This window comes from Clarias gariepinus, chromosome 8 (genome assembly GCF_024256425.1).
Source record: "Clarias gariepinus isolate MV-2021 ecotype Netherlands chromosome 8, CGAR_prim_01v2, whole genome shotgun sequence".
NCBI lineage: Eukaryota > Metazoa > Chordata > Actinopteri > Siluriformes > Clariidae > Clarias > Clarias gariepinus.
Genome location: NC_071107.1, coordinates 11,580,079 through 11,596,992, shown reverse-complemented (window position 1 = coordinate 11,596,992; position 16,914 = coordinate 11,580,079). Strand labels below are relative to the sequence as shown.

The 16,914-nt window shown below is 37.0% G+C and overlaps 2 protein-coding genes across 6 annotated transcripts in view; one reads left to right on the top strand and one right to left on the bottom strand.

The window, feature by feature from the left end:
• The window catches only part of map3k21 (mitogen-activated protein kinase kinase kinase 21), a 30,637-nt gene extending 20,684 nt beyond the window's left edge, over positions 1 to 9,953 (top strand). Inside the window, exons 7-11 of one of the 5 annotated variants that reach the window (XM_053502308.1) lie at positions 1,139 to 1,237; positions 2,261 to 2,411; positions 2,770 to 2,864; positions 2,961 to 3,641; positions 7,042 to 9,953. In XM_053502308.1, coding sequence (XP_053358283.1) covers positions 1,139 to 1,237; positions 2,261 to 2,411; positions 2,770 to 2,864; positions 2,961 to 3,641; positions 7,042 to 7,391 — 1,376 coding nt within the window. In that variant the 3' untranslated portion in view covers positions 7,392 to 9,953. Of the gene's footprint in view, positions 1 to 1,138; positions 1,238 to 2,260; positions 2,412 to 2,769; positions 2,865 to 2,960; positions 3,642 to 7,002 lie in introns of all 5 variants that reach the window. The other 4 variants (XM_053502307.1, XM_053502306.1, XM_053502310.1 and 1 more) reach the window with 4 other exon arrangements.
• Positions 9,954 to 10,416: 463 nt separating this feature from the next.
• On the bottom strand, positions 10,417 to 15,918 carry il22ra2 (interleukin 22 receptor, alpha 2). Its single transcript, XM_053502311.1, has 5 exons — positions 15,837 to 15,918; positions 15,555 to 15,732; positions 14,659 to 14,837; positions 12,260 to 12,429; positions 10,417 to 11,130 (listed from the first exon to the last, which is right to left on the bottom strand). Exons 1-5 carry the CDS (start codon positions 15,895 to 15,897, stop codon positions 10,984 to 10,986), a joined length of 735 nt encoding a protein of 244 aa, XP_053358286.1. The 5' UTR covers positions 15,898 to 15,918; the 3' UTR covers positions 10,417 to 10,983.
• Between the last annotated feature and the right edge of the window lie 996 nt (positions 15,919 to 16,914).

The window sequence follows — 16,914 nt, the reverse complement described above, 5'->3', positions numbered from 1 at the left end:
TTGAGCACATAAAGGTGGCAGAAATCATGAAGAGTAAACAGTTATTTTGGCTTGAGTTATGACTACAAATGACTTGACTGTAATGTGTAATCATTTGCCCCATGATTCTGAAAAATGAGGGCACCCTGAAAGTGCCAAAATGTGCAAATGACCACCCTCATAATAAAGTCCCCAAATTTACAATGGAAATAAGAGTTTATAGCCCGGTGCAAAAATCTTGCAGTCTCAATAGCTACACAGCTTTGACAGCCGACACAGAGGGGAAAATGATTATGTAGCTCAACCGTTAAAATTATATTCAGCCACAAAGTTGTGCGTAATTAGGGGCGTGGCTGCTGCATTGCATGTGTCAAAATGCTGTCTACTTCAGCTTACCCTTCAGTGACTGTAAAAGCTGTGTAGATATTGGGGAGCATTCTTATTACAGTATTATTGTAGCGACAATTGAACCTTTGTTGATGGAGTTCAATCAAATGTATTAGCATATAAATTAACATTAGTCACTAAAGAATTTTAACTAGGCTAAAGCTAAGTTCGCTAGCTTGTGGGTGGTAACAGAGTTAGGTAGGTAGGTTCTAAAAAACAACCAGGTTCTGTTTGTTCCACCCATTCGCTTATTTATGGATTAACTGGTTTTGACTCCCACAGTAAGTAAAGCCATGATCATCTAATATCATATCCAAAGTCCAGTATATGGTCATTTTAAGGTGGACGAGGTATGAAACTGCATACAATGTGAATGTGGGGTAAGTCACAGTAAGCAAGGAACTTTCAGATTCTAATTTTAAACCTAGTTAGACTTGTGATGTATAAATAAATAATTGTGCAAGGTGATAGAAAGTTGAAAATGTAAAATTAAGTTTTGATGCACCAAAGTCAATAAGAAAATCTTGTATTAGCCGATTCATTGATCCCATCATTCTATCAGTTATGTTTTATATAGTTATAGTTGTATTTTATTAAGAAAATCCAAATTGTTTGTTATGGAACCTGATAACATAGTCATTAATAGTAAACATAATTATAAATCAAAATTCTAAAGACTTTTTTTACTCTATGCATTCCAGATGCATCAAAGCCATTGTAAACTGAACAAAGCTGCAAAAACACACTGTTTCACACTATTCTTTCTCTTCAGTGAGCCGTTCCAGTGATTTGACACAAAGGAACAGTATTTATGTATATCACCAAGATGTGGATATCACGAACGAGTGTAAACCTCGTACAGGGAGGAAAGGCAAGGACCATGTGATGCTTAGGCTTTTCCTCTTATGTTTTTTCCCTCATCACAAGGGCGTGGTTTTTGTACCCGTGTTCTTCGGTTAATTCTTTTTTTTTCATCCAGTTAACACTTGCCGCTCGAAGATTCTTTTGCAGTCTGTGCTGCTCCTCTTCACCTTTCATCAGTCATGGGTGTGATAAGCAGTGTGTCTGGGGTGATGCTCAAAAGACATCATCTTGCTTTTTGTAATGAACTTCACAACCTGTTTTCACCAGTGGCTTTGTAGGGTAAATATGTCAGAAGTGTGCTGACGATGCAAAATAATTACACAGAGCAAGATTCTGTCTTTTGCTTGTAATCAGCAAAAAATCATCACTTGCAAAATGTGATTGTGACTGTGTTGGAAATGTACCCTAATCACTATTGCTTCATCAGCACTGCCTAGATTATTATTATTAAAGCAAACAGGATTAGTTAACTTGAACATTTGTTTGCTCATCAGCCTGAGGCCATCTGTCAAAATCATGCACAATGTAAAGTATCTTAACACGATTATTTAATCTGTATCATATGCAAGAACAGACGTAGCTGCAAGCAGTGAGCCCTGTAAAGAGACACTGGACGCTTGATAATTTTTGGAAACAAACTTATCTAGAAACTCCTATGAGCAATATTAGCCTGCTGTTTTCCCATAGTAAAAGTACAGGTTAATTCTGCTCAAATAAGTTTCAGGAAAAGTTCGTTACCAAAATTTGCTTTCAAGAATACTCGGCCTTAAACAACTAGAATTAGGCCACGACATGATTTTCTAGAATCTACTATGAGCACTATTAACCTGTTCTTGAACACCACCCTGAGATTATTCTACCATAATAGGGAATAGGGCATCGTTTCTGACACAGTGCAGGTCATTTCATGCTGAATAAACAAAAATTATATGTTTATACAATTATTATAGGTGAAATTATGCTTGTTAGATGTTTCTCAGTGTAACTGGAAGTATTGACTGTAATAATATATCTGTTCTCTTTACTATAGTAACTCTAGATGAGAGCAACAGGACATGGGGCAGGAGCACCATCTACAAGCCTGAGGAGTTTGAGGATGCAAAGAAGGGCATAAAGAAGAAGGTTCGCACATGGGGTCCAAGCTCCATTCAGACCAAGGAGAGAGGAAACAGCGCTGAAAGGTTTAAACCAGTATCCATTTCTTCATGATTGAGCATGGTGCGGGAGGGCATGGTTAATATATATATATATATATATATATATATATATATATATATATATATATATAAACATTTTTATGAAACACTTTTTTGGCCTTTAATTTTAAACCTACACCAAATTATTCTAAACATCTTTTGTATCCTCTTGATTAAAATATCTTTTAACCTTGTGTAACTCAGTGTTGTTGTTTTTTTGTTTCTTTGTTTATTTTTCCCCCTAAACTACTGTAGCTGTGGTAAAGGCAAAACCTGCTCTCAAATGTACTTTTTCTAAGTTCATTAAACTCCTGCATTGTTGACACAATCACTTCTCTTCTAGAGTCCGGCCGCTCTCGGATGGAAACAATCCTTGGTCTACTACTCTGCTGAAATCCCAGAAATCTGTTCCACTGGCTGCATTATTTGCAGAACAGGGTGAGCAAGAACCAACGCACTGCTTAAGTGTCTATTTTCCTTAGTCACTCTCTGTTTACCTACAATAACTCTGACATAATGAATCTTCTCCTGTAGGGACGGCTAAAGATGAAACAAGCTCTCTCGAAGGTTCAGACAGCAAACCAAAGCAACTCAAGTTCCCCAATCAGGTCTATATTGATCTACCTCCGTGGAAGGACGAGCAGAGCGAGGGGCCCGGGGTAAGTGTAGGGGGTGGTGAAGAGAGCCAGGAGGAGCCTGCCACATCGACCAGCTCAACAAGCACAACACCACAGCATACACCCACCAACAGTCTGAAGCGTGCAGGTGGGCGGCGGCGCACAGACACCGTGCTGTACGGCTGCGCCTCTCTCCTAGCTGCTGTGGCTCTGGGTCTGGACCTGCGCGATGCCCACAAGGCCACGCCCACTGATGATGTGGAACCTCGAGAAGACAAGAAGAAGCGAGAAGGCCTGTTTCAGCGTGCCACACGTTTCCGGCGTAGTTCCAGTCCACGCAGGGACGACAACCTGTTGACCATGTCCTCAATCACAGAGTGCAACTCCACCAAGTGTCTCATCCACTCGGACTCTGAGGGTCCCGAGCATAGTCCTGCATTTGAAGCACCACTCAACGGCCCTGGATTCTACAATACTAACCAGAGCGGCAAAAATGTGGGCAGAACTGAAAATCAGGGCGCACCGGTAGTACCAGAGCATTCCAGTTCCGGGTCCCGGCTCAGGAGGAAGAAATCCAGGCCTGCTGTCTCTCAGAATGGTGAGTAATACAAGATGCAAAGTGATCATCTCTGGATAAATTCTGAGGTGAATTTTTCAGATAGCATCATATAAAACTATTTTTTATAATACCTAATGTACTTTAATACATAACTTTTGATCCTTCAGTTTTTGTAAATCGACATCCCCAGAAACACATTTGCTAAATTCCATGGCATTTTATGTAGTGTCTGTAACTAAAAAAAAAAAAAATATATATATATATATATATATATAATTTTAATTGTCATTCAGATGAAACCTGGGCAATTTAGATTTCACTTAAAAAGCCATAAACCTAAAAAAAAGTTGATTATTCTAAAATGCAAAATTGTTAAGATATTGCAACATAAATTTGACATGTTTATGGTTATGGACACTACAGATTGTTTGCTTTTTAATTCTTTTTTTTTTTTTTTTTTTTTTTAGCAAAAATTTTTTACAGGTAATTTGCTTCTAAAAACTTACACCAATTTTAATATCAAAATTAAAATTAATACGAAGAAAGAAATGTGAAATTTTCATTTTAAATAATTATTGTTTGAAGCGAGACAGTATAATGCTGAAAAATGGCCATTTTTGGGCACATATAAAATCATCTCTCCAAAACTATAGCAATTTGTAGTTTTCAGGGAATCAAGCTTGGTCATCTCTATGTTGCATAAACTTTAGAAGTAACTCTTTTGGCATGCACACATTTTCACACAATATATGTAGAACATAAAAAATAAAATCATGCACCAATACTGTTTTTTTTTTTTTGTTGTTTTTTTGGGGGGCTGATATTTACGGTTTGCTGCTGTTAATATAAAAGCCTTAATGGTTTCATAACTGTTTACAAAATAATGACCATGTTCCCAGAAAATGCAATTTTATTATCTGGAATGATAGATGTTCATACTTTGAAGTAGACAGGAAGTGACCTGTATAGAGGTGGGGTTTTTTTTTTTTTTTTTTTTCCTTCCCCATTTTGTCCCCTCCTGAGTGTGTATTCATGTATGCATACATGAGTCTGCTTATTTCATTCATTTAATTGGTAGTCAGTAAACGTGTATGAAAAGACACTGATATGGTTTTTTTTTTTAACGCTTCTGCTACACAGTAGTATGCAATGTTAAATAGCACACTCTGAAATTACTTTTATACTATCCATAGATTTTTTTTTTTGTCATGTAATAAACCCTGTAATTTGATTTAACAAAGTTCACGTATAAAATGATGTTTAGTTTAGTTCATTTCTCAGTGGAGAACCAAAGGATAAAAAAAAAAAACTGGCCAGTAATTATGGCAAAAGTAAAGTGACATTACATCATCTTGTGATTTATACATTTAAATATTGTCCATTTTAAATAGTATTGTGATGTATTTATGTATGGCCATACGGGCAAAAACATATTCACCTTCCATTTGTGGACACCTGGTTTGCAGCCATCTTTAATCATCATGTATGGTTTTTTCCCCCAAATTGTTACTACGAAAGTTTGGAACTCATCACTTTATAAAATGTCTTTGTATTTTGTAGCTTTAAAATTTCCCAATAATTTATATATATATATAAAATATACACACTGTGTATATATACTGTATGTGTGTGTAATATATATATAAATATAAATATATGAGCAAATATTTTTAATGTACAGTCGTGGCCAAAAGTTTGGAGAATGACACAAATATTAGTTTTGACAAAGTTTGCTGCTAAACTGCTTTTAGATCTTTGTTTCAGTTGTTTTTGTGATGTATTGAAATATAATTACAAGCGCTTCATACGTTTCAAAGGCTTTTATCGACAATTACATGACATTTATGCAAAGAGTCAGTATTTGCAGTGTTGGCCCTTCTTTTTCAGGACCTCTGCAATTCGACTGGGCATGCTGTCAATCAACTTCTGGGCCAAATCCTGACTGATAGCAACCCATTCTTTCATAATCACTTCTTGGAGTTTGTCAGAATTAGTGGGTTTTTGTTTGTCCACCTGCCTCTTGAGAATTGACCACAAGTTCTCAATGGGATTAAAATGAAAATGGACCTAAAATTGTAACGTTTTGGTCCCTGAGCCACTTAGTTATTACTTTTGCCTTATGGCACGGTACTCCATCGTGCTGGAAAATGCATTGTTCTTGACCAAACTGTTGTTGGATTGTTGGAAGAAGTTGCTGTTGGAGGGTGTTTTGGTACCGTTCTTTATTCATGGCTGTGTTTTTTGCCCAATTTTTGGGGCAAAATTGTGAGTGAGCCCACTCCCTTGGATGAGAAGCAACCCCACACATGAATGGTCTCAGGATGCTTTACTGTTGGCATGACACAGGACTGATGGTAGCGCCCCCCTTTTCTTCTCCGGACAAGCCTTTTTCCAGATGCCCCAAACAATCGGAAAGAGGCTTTATCGGAGAATATGACTTTGCCCCAGTCCTCAGCAGTCCATTCACCATACTTTCCGCAGAAGATCAATCTGTCCCTGATGTTTTTTTTTGGTGAGAAGTGGCTTCTTTGCTGCCCTACTTGACACCAGGGCATCTTCCAAAGGTCTTTGCCTTACTGTGCGTGCAGATGCGTTCACACCTGCCTGCTGCCATTTCTGAGCAAGCTCTGCACTGGTGGCACTCCAATCCCGCAGCTGAATCCTCTTTAGGACACGATCCTGACGCTTGCTGGACTTTCTTGCACACCCTGAAGCCTTCTTAACAGGAGTTGAACCTCTTTCCTTAAATTTCTTGATGATCCTATAAGTTGTTGATTTAGGTGCAATCTTAGTAGCCACAGTATCTTTGCCTTTGAAGCCGTTTTTATGCAATGCAATGATGGCTGCACGCGTTTCTTTGCAGGTCACCATGGTTAACAATGAAAGAACAATTTTATCACCTTCCTTTTAACATGTCAAGTTACATTCTGCCATTCTAACCCAATCAGCCTGATATAATAATCTCCAGCCTTGTGCTCGTCAACATTCTCACCTGAGTTAACAAGACGATTACTGAAATGATCTCAGCAGGTCCTTTAATGACAGCAATGAAATGCAGTGGGAAGGTTTTTTTTTAATTAAGATAATTTTCATGGCAAGGAAGGACTATGCAATTTATCTGATCAGTCTTCATAACATTCTTGAGTATATGCAAATTGCTATTATAAACACTTAAGGAGCAACTTTTCCAATTTCCAATATTTATGTAATTCTCAAAACTTTTGGCCATGACTGTACAGAAACACCAACTTTACAGCTTTATTATATGTGCAGTATAATTATTGTTCAGACTTTGTACATGGAACTGCGTAAGTTTTTCTGATTATTTTTTTAATGGGAAAAGCAGGCATAGTGTTTAAAATGTTTCATTAGGTTTTAATCCTGTTTGTTTTTATTTTAGCAGCTGGCTCAAACTGTTCTATGTCTACTGTTGCTGCAGAAGTCCCTGTAATCTCATCCTCACAGAAGAAGAAACCTGACCAAGAGAATAGCCAGGAAAAACGGACCACTTCAGACTCCAGGCCCAGGCCATTGTCCCTGAGAGCTAGACCTCATTGCTGGGGTCTTCTGAGGAGCAGAAACAAGAGCTACTCTCTGGGTCACTGCTCTGGAGAGAAAAGTGTGCAGAGTCTGGACATCATGTTGTCATCTGAGGTCAAAATGGGCTGCTCTCTTTTAGACGTGGACACTGAGGGACAGAAACGGGACTGCACCGTTCCCCTTTGCCGAATCCAGAGCACACCAAGTCGCCCGTCTGTCTTTGAACTGGAAAAAGAGTTCTTTTCTTGAAATGAGCTGCCTCTCTCTCTGATCTTCTCCTCTCCTCCCAGAGCACAACACAACTTTCTGACTTGAATCCAGTTCTAGTTATATGACGAAAGAGCCTTCTGTGTTTAGGACTCTCAAAATTTTGTGGCAGTTTTGCCCAATTTTAAGCTATTGCTGCTGGAGTTGTCATGTTGTCCTTTTTTTTTTTTAATATTTATATTCAGTTTATTTTGATAAGTAATTTAATTTGAACGGACATACAAGCAAAATGATGAGCATTCCGTTTTACTGAAGAATGGCCAGTGCGTAGCTGATTGTTTGTACACTACCACTCGTGCATGTTCCATAAAAAAAAAAAGTCTGCATACTACTGTACCTTAAAATTTTGTAGGTGGTAATTTTTATTTGTATTAGAAACAAAGCTGTTTATTCGACCTGGATAATCCTGGATATTAGAGTTTATTTTGAATTCATAGACAATGAAAATGAATCAGTGGATTTTATATTTATATATATATATATATATATATATATATATATGTATATGTATGTATGTGTGTTTCTGTATCTACAAACACTACTGCAGGTTTTTTGCCACCTGGTTGACCTAAAAATAGAGCCCGACACTGACGTATGGTACAGACGTGACCAGGCAGCGACACGGACAACTTTTATTGAAAATGTTAGTTCCCTGAGGAAGTTAGAAAGGTCACATGACGTAGTGAGTTCCCCTGCTTTGCTTGCTCACTTTCTGTTTTTCTTTATTGAATTTGCCAACAGTAAGATTTCCATGGCTAACATTTTTCACCAGTGTAACCTTGAGTAAAATGAAGCAGTCAGTATTACCTTCTTGTAGCGGTCTTGCAGTCCCTGGGTTCTGATGCCACTGACTTTGCTGCTTTTGTTTGGTTGTTGCTGTTGTTTCCAGGTGACCTTTTTTTTTTTTTTTTTTTTTACACACACGTACAACAGAGTATTGTGCGTCTCTCATGCTTGCTATTATTGCACCTGGTGAAAATATTACTTCTGGAAGTTTACAAGCTGTTCTACATAACACCATTGTTATTCATTTATTCACAGAACAATCAGCTTCTGACATTCCTCTAAAATTATTTTATCAGAATCGAATATGTGTTATTGCATTTGGTTTATCTGAACAAGTCCTTTGGGAATAGAAAACAGAGCTAACAAAGTGCAATGCATTTTTTAGGCGAACATTAGTGTTCACTGAAATAAAATAAGAAAAAACTGATAATGACTATAATAAAACATCCTGTGCCAAGTTTTTTCTCCTCTTAAATCAAGCGTCTTGATTACAAATCTTACTTTTATGTTAACTGTTAGTTGACCAAACTATGAAGACTAATCTCAATATGATTCCACTGTTTGTGCATATACAAATATTGTTTCTGTTCATATTCCTTACTGCTATTACCTTCTCTCATTTTTCCCAACTGGCTGGTCAATTTTAATGTTTATCCAATTGCATTATAAGCATCTGTCCTTTAATAAAGAGACACATTTTAGCTTATTAACTTTGCGCTGCCACACACTGATCGGCTTTTAAAATGGTTTAATCTGGAGATAAGTGTAATCTGAATCAGTGTTTTCTCCTTTGTTGTTTTTGTAATGCTGTGCACAAGAGCGCAAAAGATCATCTTAAGCTCACTTAGAAACCTGGTTACATTTTTTTTAAATATATATTGGAGCTTATAAAAGAAACATTTTTATAATGACCTGCAAAACATTTTAGGTAAAAACAACAAACATCACATTTTTGATGCTTAAATCTACTGAAGTATATGAATTAATAAGCAGCATGAGAATGACATCAGTCACAATGTCGGTATGATTTAGGTTTTGGGTTAAAACAAGATAATGTCACTTTTAAGAAGAATACATTTTATTTTATGAACTTACCTCACACATTTGCGAACTTTGGACAATATATTAAACATCCATTGTGATTCGGAGCTTTTTTGTTTGTTTGTTTGTTTTGGTCAAAGTGTTAACATGCCCTGTGATGATCTTATGTAGCACTGTGATTTTGATATAGCGATTTTCGATGTAAAATGATTATGATGTCTAACAGAATACACCAGTGAGGCTGGAACTGCAGTTGCACATTTGATTACATGAAAACAAAACACTGAAATGTATGCTTCAGGATACTGTAATTATTTTTTATTAAAATGAAGTGAAAAAGTACCAGATAATGTATTTTTTGCAAGCAGTCTTGACTACAGATCTAAATGATAAACAGCAAATGGACAGTAAAAGACACTAAATGATGATTTCCACTGAATAGACTTATCACCAAAGTTGCCCTTTCTGTCCAGCTGTTTGGTTACTTGGTTACAATACTTTGTTACATGGATCACATGTACTGTATATACATAATTATAATGGCTTTCTCAGCTATTTTAGTGTCTTTTTTTTTTTTTTTGAGCCACATGACCAAATTATTGTTGAGGTGAGGCTTGGTGGTACTGTTTTAGATGACATCACCAGTGACTGTTGGAAAGGTTTTATCCTGTAATCACTACTGTACTCAAGTGACCAATAAATCCTTTTATTTCTCAAGTCAACAGATTTGTTTTCGCAATACTTGATAGTTGTCTGTGTAAATATACTGCCTGGCAAAAAAAAAGAATTTGCTATTTCAGAATGGTCAAATTGTTGGGCTACATCAAGCAAATGACTAACTTAAAATTACTGAAACTGGGTTAAAAACCCTTGATGGACTGAACAAGAATAGTGAAATTTCAATTTCCGTACACACATGTGATGAGAACTCTCTGAATTGGAACTAAACGGCTATGAAGCCATATAAAAACCACTTCTTTATGAGGCCAATCAGAAAAAAAAGCTTATTTCCTGTGAAATAGTAATAAAAGACTGGTTCTGGGAGGATGAGGGATCATTCTCATACGTGAACTGGCCACCACGTTGTGTGCTGTAATCAAAACTAACAGTCTATTGCAGTCTTAAAGTGTGTGACCTCCTCTTGCCAGGCAGTGTGTTTTTGTCCTGTTCTCTTAAAAAAAAAAAAACATACGATGACCTATATTTAAAAAAATCTAGTTCAGTACAGTTCACACGCATTCCCAACTAGTGATGATTTAGTCAGCATGGTTTCTGGGGAAACTGGAGCATCCAGAGGAAACCCATGATGAGAACAATGGGAAACATGTAACCTGAGCTCAAAATAAAAGCGGGAACCCTGGAGCTGTGAGACAGCAAATCTAGCCACAACCGTGAATAAGCGTAGACGACAGATCAAAATAGATCAAATGGTTTGCAATAAATTTTAATTCTCGTGTATCATTTCACATATATTAATGCTTTCGAGAAAAGTGTCCTGTATTAAATATCAAACAAAAATGGCATCTTTGGTTAAGGCTTAAACTGAACAACTCCCAGTAGAAACTTATGCCAAAAGTGCACTTCCTGGCTATCAAGATGGTTTTACAGTACAGTATATGGAGTGCAGATTCATCCCTTCCCTAACCTGCTATTGCTCCCAGTGGACTGTGTGATAGACATCGGTGGCCGTAAACATCTCCGCTGCTGTAGAGATCCAGTGTAGCGGTGTTTGGACCTGTGTGACGTCTTACAGGGTGCTAATGCAGGACCTTGGACTCCTCGGGCTTGTAAGATCTGAGAGCGGCATGACGGTCACCGCCTGAACACAGTACGTCGTTTGAGGGCTTAAGTGCTCGATCAGGAGCTTCTTTTGGCAGCCTTCGGTTTCATGGACCTGTAAGTCAAATTTGGCACACGTGAAGAATGGTTAGAGGCCATGAGACAAAATACATTATTTGTCCAAAAGTGAACACCTGACCATGCGCCAATTTCTCGCTTCACTGTTATAATAACCTTCACACTCCAGATAAGGTTTTACACTGGATTTTGAAGTGTGGCAGTTGGGATTTGTGCTCATTCAGCCATGAGAGTATTACTGAGGTTATGCACTGATATCAAATGAGTTGGCTCTGGAAACTGTAATCACGCACTCATCTTCTATACTGCTTTATCCTGTATTCAGGGTCGCAGGGACCTGAAGCCTATCTTAGGGCACAAGGCAGGGTACATCCTTTGGACTGTGTGAGGAAACCGGAGTACCCGGAGGAAACCCACCAAGCATGGGGAGAACATGTAAACTCCATGCACACAGAGATGGGAATCGAGCCTGGACAGGAATCGAACCCGGACCCTGGAGGTGCAAGGTGACAATGTCACAGCATATAAAGACATCCTGTGAAATTGTGCGTTTTCAACTTTATGAGAACAGAAGAGACATTCACACTCACTCATGGCCTATACCGATTAATCCTGTATTCAGGGTCACAGGGGCCTGGGAGCCTATCCCAGGAGACTTACAGGCAGGGTACACCCTGTACAGGGTGCCAATCCATCACAGGGCACACACACATACACACACACACACATTAGTGGCAATTTGGGAACACCAATTGGCCTAATGTGCAGGTCTTTGAACTGTGGGAGCACATAGAAGCGGGAATCGAACCATTAAACTAAATTTCATAATAGATATCTTTTAGTTCAGAACCCACTATAGTTATATCTATTTCTATTATTTTAAATGTTGTTGAATGTCTTCAAGACAATATTCTTATATTACTTTTAAAAATTTTTCCTCTTCTGTCCTGAACATTACGGTGCTGGAAAATGCACTGACTGTTCCAAAGTGCTGACACTGGAGACTCCTTACACCATATCAACACGTATACATTTTATAGACATGTTAAATGTATACAAGTTAAGCAACATCACGATAAGTAAACATCTAGTACATAACTGAATCCGGCATATGCATAACACATAAATACATACGGTAGCTGATGAGAGCCGGAGGTTTTATTTACCTGCTCCTTCCCATTGTGCATGAGGTAAATCCTAAACATCAGCTTCATTAGCTTTGTAACTGAGATCCTGCTGTTCTTCTGTCCCTGTTGGGGTGTCCGTGGAGGTTTGATCCAGACCACAATGCCCTGCTGGGTCACGTTCAGCTTGATTTTTGGTGGACTGAAAGTGGCTGCGATACAAAGGGAATCATTTGAGTTAAAATTTCTTGCTAGCACATATTTATGTGTAGCACTGTATTCATGTATGTATGTTTGTATGTAATGTATGATTACTTAGACATGATTTTCCTTTTTTTTTTTTTATAAATTGGGTCAGATGTGTTTTTTTTATCACTTTAAAAGGTATTAATCATTATTCCGAACATTTTAAAATTTAAAGGACCAATATTGCCGGTAATCTGCACATTATGGAAGGGATAAGGGTCACCATGAAACAAGTTATTTGAGTTCTGACTTTTTTTTTGCTGCTGTAACCTCGCGCAGCCGGAGGTCTGGAGAGAGCTGATTGGCCGAGCTCTCTCAGAGCGGAGGGATGAGAGGTACTTTGTGCTCCCACATTAATTACTGATATACAGCCAATCAGGGACGTCTGTGAGCTCGCGCAAGCGGAGGGAGCAGATAGCTCTGTCCTCCGAGTGTGTTACTCCGCCCCCAGTGGTGCGTAAGCAAGCATTTCGAAAAGACGCGGTCGGCTGGCGGCACGTGGTTCGGAGGAAACGTGATAGTTTTCGCCCCCTCACCCCCAACTGAGTGGTAGTTGTAGCCTTAATGTGAAGCCCCCTAGTGACGGGGAGGAATTGGACATGAGTAAATTAGGGAGAAAATCGGGGGAAAAGTAAAAAAAAATAAAAAATCTGATGAACTCAGAGATCTGAGATTGAAGTCAGAACTCAAATCATTTTTATAGTGGCCTTATCCTCTTCCACACCATGTAAATATGGATCACACTATGGCTGCATGATCCTTGCTAAAATATGAATCATGATTGAGATCACGATTCTCTCACATGATTATCTGCACAGTTTTAAAAAAGTCACCTTTTTTGGTTAATAACTAAAAAGCTGTTAAACATAAACAGAATGTTAACAAAATAAATAAAATAAATATTAATTATAAATAAAAATAAAATATCTAATAAATCGCACCTGTGCTTTTTTGGACTTTCAGCCAACTACAGTACTTCATCACCACATGCTATAGTTTTTATCATTATTTTTTTTATCAGCATAAGGTAAAGGCTTCTGGGGTAGTTTACAGTATAGAATTTATTGTTGTTTAAAGGGGTTATTGCTCAATCCTAACATGCTGTATTACAGTTCTGTGCTTTTGATCTGTTCTCAGAGTCTGTGTAACAGCGAGAGTCGATACATAAGATGAGATATTTACCATATTCTAATAAAAATGATATAAACTAACACATGCAATGATAACGTGTAAACACAACATATAAAGTAAACACGACAACAAAAGAAAAAGGCTTTTTCGACACAAGAACATTGAGGAGGCACTGAGAGCATCAAAAGGAGCCAGTCTGGGATTGTTGTGAAATAAACAAGTGAGCATGTGAATGCAGCATGATCTGAATTCAGGACAATACATGCAAGTAATCGCAGACATTTTAAAATAAGATTGCAGGTATTTATAAACTAAAAATTGTATGGTTTTTTTTTCTTCTAAATAATAATAATTGTTTAATAAACAACCCTTAGTTCAACTGTACTGTAGGTCTTTGGGTCATCATCAAGACAGCTTTAGTATAAAACTGTGTAATGGGAAATGTTAGTATTAATCTTTTGGCTCTATTTGTTTTCAATTGCAAATTCATGATGCTGACCTTTTGTTTGTTTGTTGAGTTTTTCTCCATATTCAATAACAGAAACAAACAAACAAAAACAGTGCCACTCACTGTCCCACTAAAGGTAAGATATAATTAATAGTTTGACTATATCATATTATTTGCTAAATGATGACTCTGATATTTATTTATCTGTTTATTTGTTTGTTTATTTTTAAGTGCAGACGTTTTTAAAGAAATCCATTCGATCTGTGCTCATTAGGATCCATGCAAAAAAAAAATTAGAGATAAAATAAATCAATAAATCAATAAATAAACAAAAACATTGCCACTCACTGTAATATCCTCATGGTAATATATACTGTATTTAATGTTTTTACTATATTTAGGTTCGTTTCATTTGCATAATGATTTATTTATCTATTATTTTCTTTTAAATATATATATATATATATATATATATATATATATATATATATACATATTTTTTATTTTTAAGTGCAGATTTTTTTTAATGGTTTCAGTCTGTGCCCTTTAGCATCCATGCAGGATTGGAAAAAAGATTAAATAATAATCATAATAATAATAAACATTTGCCACTCACTGTCCCACTGAGGGTAAAACCTGGCGCTGGTGACCCACGGTGAGAAACCCTTGGAAGATCGAGACTGCACCCTTGCATAGTACCACTGACGGGGGTCGGACGTCTCGTGGCTCAGGTCACACTGCAGTTTATGGATAGCCTGGCAGTGTTCACACACACTCCACTGCTTATCTCCATACCTGCAAGCATGATAACAACCCAAATACAGAGCTTGTTATATCATTTGTAAAAGGAATATCGAATAAATCAATCTGAATCTGATATTTTTTATTACTAGTTATTTATTTCTGAATCATAGTTATGTATTTTCAGTATTTTTATAGCTATATTGTTATGGATAATATTGTTTAAATGATAATTGTGACACATTGTACATAATTAACCTAGATTAATTTATTAGACACACTTCTCCTTCATGGACAATATCCTACCTACTGTAGGTCTCTCTTTTTTTATCCAACTTTATTTGCTTTATAATGTCAGGGTTGCACCCAGATGTAATACTTTAGCAAATGTCTAAATGTCTTTAGCCATGTCTAAAGTTAAATATGACTTTTAATATTGTTCAATGTTTTAGAACTTTGTTGTTATTGTATTTGTTTTTATTTACTTATTAACATGAATTCTACTGAAGCATGCACAAAAATATTCGCTCGTGCATGTGAATCTAAAGTTTCTAAAGCTCAAAGCTCTAGCTTAAATTAAGTTGTAAGATGTTGATCATTAAAAATTCAATAAAAAAAACATCTACATTCCTAAACTTCACCTCAAACTGAGCAAAACCGTACTGTATATGCATTTTCCTTTAAAAAAAAAAATCCAAAAAAAAAAAAAAAAGAAACATTTTTTTTAACCATTTTATAATAATGCAAATAATTGTTATAAAAGAAGCCTACACTTTAAACTCCACGAAATACTGCAGGTCATCTGGTGCCTCAGACGCCTCTGGTGCCTCTGGTGCCTCTGGTGTCTCAGGTGCCTCAGCATGGTGTTTCCAGTGCAGGACATTTCTGAAGTTGAGTGAATGGAATTCCACCTGGGTGGGCGCCATGTCGTCCTGAAGCTGAGCACTGCCTTCATGGTACAGAGTGAAAAAAATCAAGGTTATAATCGACAAAAAAAAAAAAAACAGCACTTACAGAGCGAGAAAATGGAGTGCAGAAGCTCCAGTGACTTACTTTCTCCACCAACGAGGAGCGCTAAGCCCCACAGGAGCAGGAGTGCACTTAGGACACACATGTTTCCAGCTGAAATGCGTAGATCTGCTTCACCTCTTCTACGCTTTTTAATTCCCCTTTCTTCCCTCTCAGGTTCATACCTTTCCTAATATGGTCTGGGGAAGTCTCACTATCTGATGCGGTATTGTATTGTTAAATTATGGAGATTATCTGACGTGTTCATACGTCAGCATGTGATCTGCATGACAGGGAAACCTTTCTGAGAAATAGGTCTATGATACTGTATATAATCATAAATCATAAATGATCCTGCATCATTGGAGTTCCTAGTATTTAAAGCTATAATACAGTACATAACACTTTGGAGGAATATAGAAGCAGTTTTTTTGTTTTTGATAAAAAATAGACATGGAGAAAACTATCTATCTATATAGAAAGATAAAAAATGATTATACCTCACTGCTGATGAATACTGGAATCTGACTTAATCTTAAATGTTGATTAATTTTCTATATCAGTAGCTAACAGTAGTTTCACATCGATATCAGGTCTATATTCATGTGCTTATTCTACTAAGGGTCGTTTGAGTCAAACTAGGACTTGTAATTAGATTTCTCATAAATTATTGATATTTGAATGGTGCAAAAAATTGTCATGCAGCCATGAATGATGATCAGGCTCAGAGCCCACTGCACTTATTTAGCAGTGAACATTCAGCAAGTGGAACGCTTGTTTCTTGAAAAGCAATGGATAACTTGTGGCCAACTTGCAGAACAGATTAATCTGTCTGTGGAAACTATACACACGATCATTCACAAACACCACTTGCATAACTGTGTTCTGTTGTTCTGCCCAAGCAAAAATCCCTTTTTGACTCGAACAACCCTTGTAGTAACAACTGCATGTTGCATGTAAAGAATTTTTTAATGTGTTGTTAAGGGTTTTTGTGATATATAGAAGGGGTCTCCAGTGTCTCTGCTTTGTAACAGTAAGTCTTCTAACATAAAAAAGCTATTAGAAAAGGACTTTAAAAAATTTAAATGACTTTAAAAGAGAGAAATAATTAAGGAGAGGACTG